This window comes from Hypomesus nipponensis, chromosome 5 (genome assembly GCF_054491055.1).
Source record: "Hypomesus nipponensis isolate SF chromosome 5, ASM5449105v1, whole genome shotgun sequence".
In the NCBI taxonomy this organism is placed as follows: Eukaryota; Metazoa; Chordata; class Actinopteri; order Osmeriformes; family Osmeridae; genus Hypomesus; species Hypomesus nipponensis.
The window spans coordinates 12,759,968-12,773,058 of NC_140365.1; the positions used below are offsets into that span (position 1 = coordinate 12,759,968).

The window sequence follows — 13,091 nt, forward strand, 5'->3', positions numbered from 1 at the left end:
AGACTCTTGCCAACAAAGTGTTGACACTTCAGGAGAAATGGTTTCGCGATTTTCCCAGACTTTATGATGGTTCTATTGAGATTATTTTAGATAAGACTGCACCATACCCATTGTAATTACATAAACTGCACCCATACAGTGTACAGTACATACTGGCCTTTCTTGGTATTGCTGGTTGTAAATACTGTACACCTGCATTCATACTTGACTGATTAGAAACACTACTAAAACTACATTTGAACAAGTTGAGACAACCCTTCAGTTCCTAACTATAAATTATCCAGGAGTATGAATTATGGTTCCTCAATATACATTTAACATATTACAATGTAGGCTGTATTACAGCAATCATTTTGGTGTCCCCCTCAGAAGTTGCTCTTGAGAAAATGTCATATAAATGTCCCCCCCCAAGTTGATAGCAGATTTTCGCCACTGCTACGACCAACACAAAATTAGCTATCTATTGATCCAAAAATAAAGCATGAAGAGTGAAAATTGTTGCAATGCTGGCAAACTAAAACTACTTTTTGAAACAGATTTCAAAGCTCGAAGCCAGTGGTTCCCAACCCTGGTCCTCGGGACCCCCTGTCCTGCATGTTTTAGATATTTCCCTGCTCCAACACACCTGATTCAAATGAATGGGTCGTTATCCAGCTCTGCAGAAGCCTGTTAACGACCATTCATTTGAATCAGGTTAGTAAAACCTGATGATTCAATACGTAAAACCTTGTCTAGTGAAGGTGATTTCTTTGTCTCTTAATTTTTCAGCCCCACCCTACATTTCTTAGCCTGGTTTTCCATCGTTATTCTTCTCCTGGTGCTCCCGATGGCCACTCCGCTACTGCGGAGCTGTTCCACGGTAGTGGATTTTTAAGTCATATCAATTTAAATGCTTGTGCTGTCAGGGGGTGCTGCAGCACCCTCAGCACCCCTAGTTCCCGCGGCCATGGTTGACATCGTTGCTAGCGGTGGACATGTTGGAGCAGAAACTAGCAATTGCAGGCTGCTGGCGTGCCTTTACGTAGTCTCTATGTTTTTTGCTCTGCACGTGCTATTCCATCGCTCTGGGCTGCGTTTCCCGAAAGCATCGTACGCCTTAATTGATCGTAGAATCCATCGTTGGACGAATCTTAGTTTTAAGGGCCGTTCCCAAAGACATCGTAGTTAAAGTGTCTCTTGAAAATGTGTAACTCTTGAAAGCGCATAGATTAGCCTACACCTTACGAGCATGTTTGGGAAACGCACGCAAGAAATATTGATGCTTTCGTTTTTTGTTCGACAGTTGCTACGATCCATCATTATCGGGACACGCAGCCCTGATCCCCATTGTCCCAAGTTTGGAATTCTTCCGACACGCAGTTCGCTTCATAAGCATTTCCAGGCACCACCCTTAACCAAGAATACTCATTCTTTTCAAGCCATTTGTAATTGAACTTTCATTTCCCCATGTTTCTAAGTTGAGTGGCTATCAACCATTGCTGTATTACCTGTATTGCAGATGCTTTACGTCATCAAAATCTGTGCAGTAGGCTACGCTCTGACCTTACCATAGATAACGCAGCACATATAGCCTACAAAAAAAATACTAATACTTTTTAAGGCCTTATTTTTAGGAAAAGTGATTTAAGACTTTTTAAGGACCCGCGGCCACCCTGTTGAAAATGTTAATATATTTGCAGAAATGCTTTTTAATTTTAAGAATGTGGCTGCATTATTGGACTCATAAATACAATTAGTAATCAATCATCCTATTTGCATTTTCTTTCACATTTTATGCCATGATAAAAAAGAAAACATCGCGGACATTGCTTTTTTGTTTTTGTGGTCTGCCCGCAAAGTACTGCCCATACTTAGCAACTGTAAAAGCAATCTGAGCGCCGCAACAGTGACGTCAGTAGCCGCTCTTCTTCAGCTCCCTGCTACCCCCCTAACTTAAAGCTCAATGCTCTTAAGACAGTGGAGATGGTTGTGGACTTCAGGAAGAATACAGCCCCACTCACCCCCATCACCCTCTGCGACTCCCCAATCAACACTGTGGGGATCCTTCCGCTCCCTGGGCACTATCCCAGGGCTTGAAGTATTCCGGCACTGCGCCGGATGTCCGGCGTGCGACCATGAGAAAAAAAAATTGGGAACTTGCACGCGGTTTAATATTTTTGAGTCAATTGATTTCCCCTACCAATCATATGAGAGAAACGCAGCTATAACTACCGTTACAAGCCTATCAGAAGCAGAGCAGGGCGGGTTCTGCAACACAGTGTGAATGAGATCCATACGTCATGTTAGCGTTGTTGGTGAAAGCATGGAGTACAAATTCATGAAGCCGGGGGATGATGTCCTAACCATAGATAAATTACTCAAAAATAAATGCTGCTGGGTGTGGATGGGAAGAAGGTAGAGACGGCAAGCCTTTTGGCAGTTGGTGCAAGAAACTGAGAGAGCCTGGTGCTTGTTTCTGCACATTTTGCTTGAGGAAGTTATTATATGCCAGCAACGGTAAGAAAGTGCTTGCTCTTAATGTCATAGAGCCACTGCTCGTGCACTCAAACTTACCACGACATTGCCGGGAGCAACTGTTGCAGCTGAAACACCATTGTCTATGACTGACAGTGTCTGCGACTTAGAAATACGTTTGTGCACATTTATTGCATAAAAAGACTTGTCATTCACAATTTCTTAGCCACTGGTCACCCTGTGTAGAAAAGCTGCCCCCCCCCCCCGCCTCAAAAAAGTTCCAGCTCAGGATTTTTTTCCTCCACTTTAATCCCTGCTATTCTCTCCCAGGACCTCAAGTGGGAACTGAACATCAGCTCCCTCACCAAGAAAGCACAACAGAGGATGTACTTCCTACGGCAGCTGAAGAAATTCAACCTGCCAAAGACAATGATGGTGCACTTCTACACAGCCTTCATTGAGTCCATCCTCACCTCCTCCATCACCATCTGGTACGCTGCTGCCACTGCCAAGGACAAGAGCAGACTGCAGCGTATCATCCGCGCTACTGAGAAGGTGATTTGCTGCAATCTGCCTACCCTCGAGGACTTGCACACCTCGAGGTCCCTGAGGCGAGCGAGGAAGATTGTGGCCTACCCCCTCCCACCCTGGACACTCCCTGTTTCAGCTACTCCCCTCCGGCAGAAGGCTGTGGTCCATCAAGACCAAAACCCTTACGCCACAAGAACAGTTTCTTCCCATCCGCTGTTGGCCACTTTAACAAGGTCAAGGACTCTCACTGACTTTAAATCACAAGCTGCACAATGACACCCTGCACATTGCAACCTCCCTGCCAAAGTAAATTCCTTGTTTGTGCAAACATTCATGGCGAATAAAATCCCTTCTTATTCTGATTCTTCTGAACTCAGAATGTGCATGCATTAGCAGGGCAGGGAAGTTGTGGTGGCGTGTATGGGGGCCGGTTCTGGTGGGCGGGTCTGGATCAAAGTCCAGGACCTATTTTTACTCCCACGTATACGTAAACCACCTACGTGGATGCAGGGGTCGTGAGTAACTGGAACCATTATTTTAGGGGTTGTGGGCTGAAATGTTTGAGGACCCTTGCTCTAGGTGGCACCATGGCCGCGGGAACTAGGGATGCTGACGGTGCTGCAGCACCCCCTGACAGCACGAGCATTTAGAACGATATGACTTAAAAATCCACCACCGTGGCACAGCTCCGCAGTAGTGGAGCTGTGGCCATCGGGAGCATCGGGACTGGCCATCGGGACTGGCCATCGGGACTGGCCATCGGGACTGGCCATCGGGACTGGCCATCGGGACTGGCCATCGGGAGAAAAATAATGATGGAAAACCAGGCTAAGAAACGTAGGGTGGGGCTGAAAAATTAAGAGAGAAAGAAATCACCTTCACTAGACTAGAAAATGTTGGCTTGAATATGCTTGCACACTGAATATGCTTGCATTAGCAGGGCAGCTGTGGTGGCGTATATGGGGGCCAGTTCTGGTGGGCCGGTCTGGATCAGTCCAGGGCCTATTTTTACGTCCCTGCCGCCCCGCAAAATTAAGACCCCCCCAGCACCCCCTTGATAAAATATGTTCCCGCGGCTATGGGTGGCACTGTTATCTCCTCTGGATATAGTTTTTCGTGATATTAACATTAATTTGCTAAATGTTTTCTGGTCAAATTTGAATAGCTCTTGGCTAATAGTGTGCATTGAATGAGTGATGTAATGTTGAATGAACACTACATTTTGTATTCCTTGAGGGAAGCTGAGGTGCAAAGTGAGAGAAAATAAGATGGCAATTTGTTGTTTCATTATCTTCTGCAGGAGCAAATAAATATAAAAACCCACCCATTAGTTGTGCCTGTTCATGCCCTGAACACATCCGTTACAATGGCATAGCGCTGTGTATTAAGGCCTACATCTTTCTTTCAATCAAAAATGCTCTGCGCTGGTTAGGGGGTACTTGGCTGAAAAAATATTTCACAAGGGGTACATCGCTGAAAAAAGGTTGAGAACCACTGGTCTACAGACATGGAGGGCACATCTGCTACCAGATTCTAAGAGTGCTGCTAAAGTAAAAATGATTTCAACAGGTTTTCATTCACCTTTTTGAAGTGATTTTTCAACAAAGGACTTTAGCATTCTTACATGTTGATATCCCAAACTGTTAAATTCTCAAGTCACAGTTTGTCAGACACAATCAAATGGTTACCCGTTTTTGTCTTGTGGCCTCTCACAAGTTAAACACGACCGTTGTAACCGTGGTCTCCTTCGTGTCATCATCAGTGACAACAATGGTCAGTCATGTGTAGACAGTGTCAAAGTGCAAAATGGTGACAACATTGATCTGTTCTCTTACCAATATTTCAAACAAATAGAAGTTATACTTATGACTATTACAGCAATATATCAAACAACCATACCCCCCCCCCCCCCGATAGTCACATGTCTGTGAAACTTGTTCAGTTTATGTTTTAGTTATTGAATCTTCATGTTCATAAAGATATTTACACATGTTAAGTTTGATCCAAGGTCTCCTTTGAGAGGCTCTAACTTGAATAGTGTAATGATGACCACATAAAAAATTACATACAATGTTTTTTTGTGTTAATAAAAACTAACAATGAACCAAAATGCACTCTGCATGATCTTTTGGACCTTTGCAGTTGTAGGCTTCTTGAGGTATTACAGCTGCTTTATATAGAATGACAATGTCAGGATGCATTACCTAGTCACAAAAATACATATTTCTGAATACTGTTTCTCCATTTTGCCGGACCGTTTTGCCAGGTGCTGTGTACCTTGTGCTTTACAAGGATGGAGATTAATAAAGGCCATATCCTCAGACTGCACATTCTGATCCAAAAGCTTCAGTTTAGACATCCACAATATTTCAGATATTATATTCCTATTTAATACACTTTGGTTTTCTTTAAACTATGTGAGGTACTGCAGTAGCAAGTGATTTACAATGAGAGGTGGTGACAATGTTCACATGGCTATATTCCCTGTCCTATAATTTTTGTTGTTGTTGAGTGTTTATTTACATAAAGGACAAGAGTGGCTCCCGATGGCAGGAGCTCGAAGAGATTTCAGTTCCCATGGCAACAGGCAGAGACAGTCTAAGGAAGGCTTTGGTGCGACCTTGTGAATCATCAGGTGGGCTCAACCTAATCATCACACCACATTTACACACACAGATGCACTGACATAGTCTCCAATCCATATCTTTCTATTTCCACCCTCTCATAAACACGGAAACACCATGCACTAAACTAACACACTAACTCACTCAGCACAACACACAGACAATGTGTCTTTCTGCACCTGTTTGTGTGTATGTGTCTTGTCTGGAGGCCAATAGTCGGACAGATCATTACAAAGCGCAAAATAACTCACAAAGAGAGTGGCCATTAACCAACCTTTTAAAAGAACCTCTTTCAAAATGTCAGTCTGAATGGTTGCACTACAAAACTCTAAAGCCAATTCCTTACTTAATATGTAAATAAATGCAGATTCATATATGTAGAAGAGGTTGTTGGTACACAGGGGTAGTGGATGTTCTCTACTGGCCGTATTTTTGTTTAAACATGTAGAACTGATGTATGAAAACTGGTGCAAATCTCCTTAGAAATCATCCAGTTGGAGCAACAACAACAACAAATCTGAATTTGTTTGGCCCATTTCAAACACAATAATAATGGTTGGATTTCATATACTGAACCCCCCTCAATTTGGCTCACATCACTTCCAGTACAAAATAGTTTTTTACCGCTTCAGTGATCTTTACTTGGATCAATACTGCGGAAACAAGTCTTACAATAGAGAGGTAAGTGACTGGGAGCCCTCGAGGGTGGCCATAACTATACACTTACATTTAGTAGACGTTTTTACCCATAGGTATCCAGGATGCGATGTATAAACTGCGCAACATTGAAGGATGGAACTTTCTCTTCCTACAACTAAGCAAGATCACAGTGTGGTACGCACAAACACACTAAGTAAAGTCTTAATTTTGATTGTGGCCAGTTGATATATTTAGGCAGGCCCAAGACCAGCCCACTTTCTTTTGTATACCAAACGGACAGATGCAGCCTGCTTTGACTGGGGGTGCAGTGAACTTTTCTGGGGGGTATCATGATTACAGAAATGGATCGTATTATTTTTTATGTTGATACCATTTTTGAGACTGCTTAACAATCCAAGTGTTAATCAGGTACGGAGCCATACGTTGTAAACATTCGGGGCTTAGCCCAAACCTAGGACATAAGGGTTTGATGTGATGCAAGATAGGGACTTCCACATTTAATGCGAGGGCGCACAGCGCACAAGCAAACATTTTTGGCCCTTATTTGAGCGCAAAATAGTTTTTAGAGGTTTATGTAATATAAACGTAGCCGTTTTTCAATTGGTAAAACCTTGTCTAGTGATGCGATCACTCCGGCCCTGCTCCCATCCATCCTCCATGACGCGTGTCGTTGCCCGGCCCAGCTATCGGTAGCCTGAGAACTTTTTGGAAAAGACGGGCTATGGACCCAACCAACTCTATTGGGGAGGGGAGAACTCCTTCACATGGTACAACCCATGCAGAGGCTGCGGTGTCAGAATGCGGAACGTGTATAGCCTACTTTAAGAGAAGATATACTAAAGTGACAAATGTCAACAACAAAAAAATCCTCGACCAGCCCAAAAGTGAAACGGCCCACCGGGAATTCTCCCGATTCCCCACCTAGGCCCTGCCACTGACACTAGTCGGTAATAATACGCCTGAAAAAAATATTATTATTGACAGCCAATTAGTTTGTAATGGCTGATGGGCAAAACAACCTCTCGCAATGATGGGCTAAATCATGTTGATATGTTTACTTAACGAAAGATGTTCTGTTCCCATTATTTCACAAAGATTCCGAAACATTGAATCAGACACAAATGGGGGATTTGTTTGTTGTGTGAAGCAAGATGATGTTCTTTAGTGGTGTGCCTGATTACGTAAATTACAGAAAAATACAGCAGGAGTGCATATGTTTAGTGTTAGGTACATGAGAAATCTCTTGGAGTCTCACACCCGAAAGAACGGCCTCTAGGGAAGGCCTTTTCATATACCATTAAGTCCCAGACAGCTAAGAGTCACTGTATTTCCTTCCAACACTTAGATGACTCTCTCATTAAATCCACTGACACATATGAGGGACGCTTTTAATAATGTACACACTGATCGGCATTAGACTGCTATAAAATGAGTGGACTGGAATGGGAAACCTGCTGCCTTTTCCCAACACTGGGTTTTTTGGGGGCAGGGATTGAGAAATTGGGTCACAAGTCAATTACTTGGTAGGAAACGCTGCAAATACCCAAAGTCAGTATTACTGACATTTGTCGACAATATCAAAACTGTGTTAACTCTGCCAAACAAAGCAGCAAAGGGGAGAGTTTCTCTTTCATACACATCACTGACCCCGGAAAGAATTACTCACACAAAATGGACTGTGATTCCATTATATACAGATCGTAGGAGTGAGAATAAACATTGGATATTGAACTATATCAAATAATTGCTGTATTGAGGATAAAATGGCATTGTGGGTTGTATACTATCCTATTGCAACTGTATTTTGTGATAGGATGATGAGGAGGAATGTAGAAAATATACTGTTATATGTAACAAAGCAGGAGGAGCAATTACCTGAGTGTTTTGCGGACCATATCCTCATCAGTGATGCCGTAGTAGGTCAGGGTCTCACTCCAGACAGGGTTGAGGGTGTTACGCAGGGTCTTGGTGCGCAGCTTGTTGGCCTATGTGACAGACAGAAAGGGAAGTAGTATTGAACTGACTTACAACCCATAATTCATTGGCCATGGAATTAACAATTTAATTAATATTCAACATGTGGTGTAATTTGATTTAAATGCTGATCCATTTCAACAGCCTTTGTTCGGGTTAACACTGGCCTACAGGTAAACAACCACTTGCAGAGTTAAGAGGGAAACAATTCATTTTTCTCTCATGTGAGCGAGTCAGCATTATAATCATATGCCTATCCAAAGACATCATAGTGTATCAAATGCTGTCAGGGAAAGAATGTAACTGCCAGATTGCATTAACGTGAAACAATAGACACATCAAAGCATGCTGAGAGTTTAATAAGAATCCATATATTCATTTTGGAGTGTTGAATAAACAGGAAATGTGACAAAGATGGAAATGTTCCTTCAATAACTGTCACTCAAAAGTTTCAACATTTCAAATCTGTCCTTCTCAAGTCTGGAAGTGATTCCCACAGTGCCACCACAAAAGTCTTTAACGTAACCTTACTGACCACTACTGTATAATATTGGTGATGCATAAGCTTTTGCAATAAAAACTCAATAGGGGATTCTAACTTTGAGAAATTGTTAGATGTCCGACCAAGCAATAACAGGCTTATTTGTCGCTAGAACATGCAATCTAAAAGATATGGGAAGAATAGGAATACTTTTCTAAGTAAAATAATCATACCACAGTCCCTTTTGCTATACATAAGACACCTCACACAACAAAATCCAATAAGAAATATAGCTGCAAGCAGCGATGCGGGTTCCTCCGCATAATGGCAAAATATTATAAACATGTACACTGTAGAAGATCGAGACTTGGACAACAAGAGAGCAAAACTACTTAATGTTTGGCCAACAACAATAGGCTGAGCGGGGATTTGAACTCATGAGCATAATGTTACAAGCCAGTGTCTCTGGCCTCTCTGCTACACACCAACCACTGAGATTGTATAATTAGTAAGGAATTATTATAAACTTTCCCTATGATATTGAAACTCTTCTTGAGTTGATCTCTTTCCAGACTCTCAGTCAATGCACAACTAACAATAGTCATGTGGGCAACTGGGCTCGGGCAGAGCTCATATTCAACTCCTTGCGAGAATAGCCTGTGACAGAACAGTTGCCGACTCTCTGGTCACATTAAACCAGTGGTTCTCAACTGGGGGTACGCGTACCCATGGTACATAGTCCATGACGAGATACACTGCAGTATTTGATGCAGCTGATGGTCACTCTTGACTATTACTTTCAATTTTGACCCCTTTTGTGAAATCTTCGACACAGCACATCATTTTTATTGATACATGAGGTAAGTGCTAAGGCTCAAATGCAATTTTGTCCAGTAGCTTTTAATTTCTACCGCAGTGGTTCTCAACCGGGGGTACGCATACCCCTGGGGGTACGTGAAGGCAGTCCAGGGGGTAACTGAGATTTTTAAAGATTAGCATCCATTAGCATCCATTCAAAAATCCTTTAAAAATAGTTATTAAACGGCTCTTTAGAATGTTCCCCAAAATTCTGTTGATTTGTATGGGCCATATGTAGGTTAAATGTCTGCGTTCGCAGGTCTGTAATTTCTTGATATTCCTCGCTGCTAAAAGTTTATGACCGTTTATGACCGCAACGGGTTTTGTGCTTCTAATTCTCATCTTTCATATAATTCCGCAAGTAGTCCGGTCATTTAACGTAACGGAAAGTAATAGGTGGCACCATGGCCGCGGGAACTAGGGATACTGACGGTGCTGCAGCACCCCCTGACAGCACGAGCATTTAGAACGATATGACTTAAAAATCCACCACCGTGGCACAGCTCCGCAGTAGTGGACTGGCCATCGGGAGCATCGGGAGAAGAATAATGATGGAAAACCAGGCTAAGAAACGTAGGGTGGGGCTGAAAAATTAAGAGAGAAAGAAATCACCTTCACTAGACAAGGTTTTTCCTATTGAAAAACGGTCATGTTTATTTTACATAAAGCTCAACTATTTTGCGCTCAAATAAAGGCCAAAAATGTTGGCTTGAATATGCTTGCACACTGAATATGCTTGCATTAGCAGGGCAGCTGTGGTGGCGTATATGGGGGCCAGCTCTGGTGGGCCGGTCTGGATCAGTCCAGGGCTTATTTTTACGTCCCTGCCGCCCCGCAAAATTAAGACCCCCCCAGCACCCCCTTGATAAAATATGTTCCTGCGGCTATGGGTGGCACTGTTATCTCCTCTGGATATAGTTTTTCGTGATATTAACATTAATTTGCTAAATGTTTTCAGGTCAAATTTGAATAGCTCTTGGCTAACTGTGTGCATTGAATGTGTGATGTAATGTTGAATGAACACTACATTTTGTATGGCTTGAGGGAAGCTGATTTGCAAAGAGAGAGAAAATAAGATGGCCATTTGTTGTTTCACTGTCTTCTGCAGGAGCAAATAAATCTAAAAACCCACCCATTAGTTGTGCCTGTTCATGCCCTGAACACATCCGTTACAATGGCATAGCGCTGTGTATTAGGGCCTACATCTTTCTTTCAATCAAAAATGCTCTGCGCTGGTTAGGGGGTACTTGGCTGAAAAAGAAATTCACAAGAGGTTCATCACTGAAAAAAGGTTGAGAACCACTGCATTAAACTACACAACATGCACAATCAGGGTGACCAACAACATTATAATATTTAACTAACAATAACATTACTAACATCTAACTGAACGAACACAACAACTGAAATCCCTGGCATGGCTTTTGTAACCAAACTATTTTCCACAAGTATTTGTGTTTTTTGACATGTCGCACTGCATGCTGGGTACCCAAGGGTGCTGACGCTGATTATCTAGCTGTGCTCTGACTGCGTGATATGAGTATTAGTTTTTGGTCAGCTTTGGGAAAAAGGTTACGAAACGGTTGACATTTTAAGGTGAAATTGCATGAAAATGGGCATGGTATTTCAGAAGGATGTCTGCCTGTTTAACTAAACAAGTAATCAAAATTATGTCAGGCCAAAGACTGTGCCTGGATTCGAATCTATGATGTTCCACTTTGCAGGAGAACATTTCAACCCATTGAGCTACGCGCAAGGCTGAGAATTTATGGTCAGTTTCTGTATAAAAAAAGAAAGCTGTTTCTCCTGTAGCAAGGATTGTTCGACTTGGAGAAATTGTTTACGTCAGAGTGATGTCATCTTGAACCCAATTAGGTTTAAAAACCATCAGTCAAAATTATATTTGATTTATTGACACAAGGATGTTGAGGCAATGTGGACATTTACATAAATACACCCCTTTCAGCCATCTTGTATTGTATTTCTTATTCCATGTCACTCTTTATACAGACATTAATTTTACACATCTGAACAAAAAGTGAATTTGACCTTTTTTATAAGAGTAGATGAATTTTGAAGATTTTACATTTACATTACATTTACATGTATTCATTTAGCAGACGCTTTTATCCAAAGCAACTTCCAAAAGAGAGCTTTACAAAGTGCATAGGTCACTGATAATAACAACAAGATTGCGGGTTGAGCATTGCGGGTAGCCAAAACAAGAAGCACACATTGTGAACAACCAAAAAATAAGTGCCAAAGGGAAGAACCATAAGAGCGTGTATTTAAGCAAGTTACAATTAAACAACATGAATCGCTAAGTGCAAGTGTACCTGTAGAAAAGCAAGCAACAGTAACATTTTTCCCAAGTTTTCACTGTACAGGAAAATCCATCATGGCGGACCTTATAGGTCCTTGAGGCTTTTTTGTTCCCCATGAGAAATGAGGCATGCACACCAAGTTTCAGAAGAGTTGGAGCAATGGGGTGGAAATGCCATCACGTTGACAATCGGACTTTAGGGCGTGGCCTGTGGCGCCCCCTACAGTCGAAGGTGTCCCATATTTGGTGTGGGGGCTCCCACTCGGATGTAGTATCAATGTGCGAAATTAGAAAATGTGTTACCAATAACATGTTGAGTTATTGTGGCGTAAGGAGAAGAAGATTAATAATAATAATAATAATAAAACTAACAAATACAATAGGTTCCCTCCTAGCGGAGGCACCCGAAAAATCTATATCTGCAATTATTGGCTTGTGGTAATGAACAATTTGGGAAAACACTGAGGCTGTGTGTATAAATTGCATTGCCACGATTATCGACTTCACAACCCTTATATACAGCCATTTTGACTAGATACACGTCAGAGCTACAACGGTCCTATTATAGGTACATTTGTAACATTTTGTTTATGTACATCAACTCCATTTTCTAACACCTTCGTAGTAATCTCAATGGTATTTCAAAAGCACTAGGCCACAGTAACATGGCAACTCACTCTCACAGTTGTGAGTCGACTCACCTGATGAGAGAAATACTGCAAGCTCTGAGTCCATACCATCAGCGAGGCACAGTGTTGATTCAAGCCAGAAAACACTTGTCTTTTGTCTTTTAAGGATGCTGGGAACACCTGATTCTACCACTACCAATAGTCTGGAGAAGCTCAAAGAGGCTGTAACGTCATACATCATTCACAGCTAAACGCCGACGGCTTAGGTTTGGACGAGGAGGAAGCATTCAGGAGTAGGGACAGATCCAGATTCAAGGAGTCAAAGAACAGGTTTGGCAAGGCGGTGAGAGAGGCGAAACGGCTGTACTCAAAGAGACTAAGACAGCAGCTCTCAGGTAACGACTACTTCTGTCTGAAGAGGGTTTAAGCAGATCACCAACTACAAGCCCAGAGCCCCACACTCCATCAACAACTCTCACCTGGCCAACAACCTGAACGAGTTCTACTGTCGATTTGAAAGACAATTGGACTGTCCTGACCCACACCTTACCAACCCC

The 13,091-nt window shown here is 42.3% G+C and overlaps 1 protein-coding gene across 2 annotated transcripts in view; it reads right to left on the reverse strand.

Annotated features, from left to right (window-relative positions):
* The window catches only part of doc2b (double C2-like domains, beta), a 303,902-nt gene that overhangs the window by 139,907 nt on the left and 150,904 nt on the right, over positions 1–13,091 (reverse strand). For both annotated transcript variants that reach the window (XM_084698130.1, XM_084698129.1), the window contains one exon: positions 8,145–8,254. In XM_084698130.1, coding sequence (XP_084554256.1) covers positions 8,145–8,254 — 110 coding nt within the window. The remainder of the gene's footprint in view (positions 1–8,144; positions 8,255–13,091) is intronic.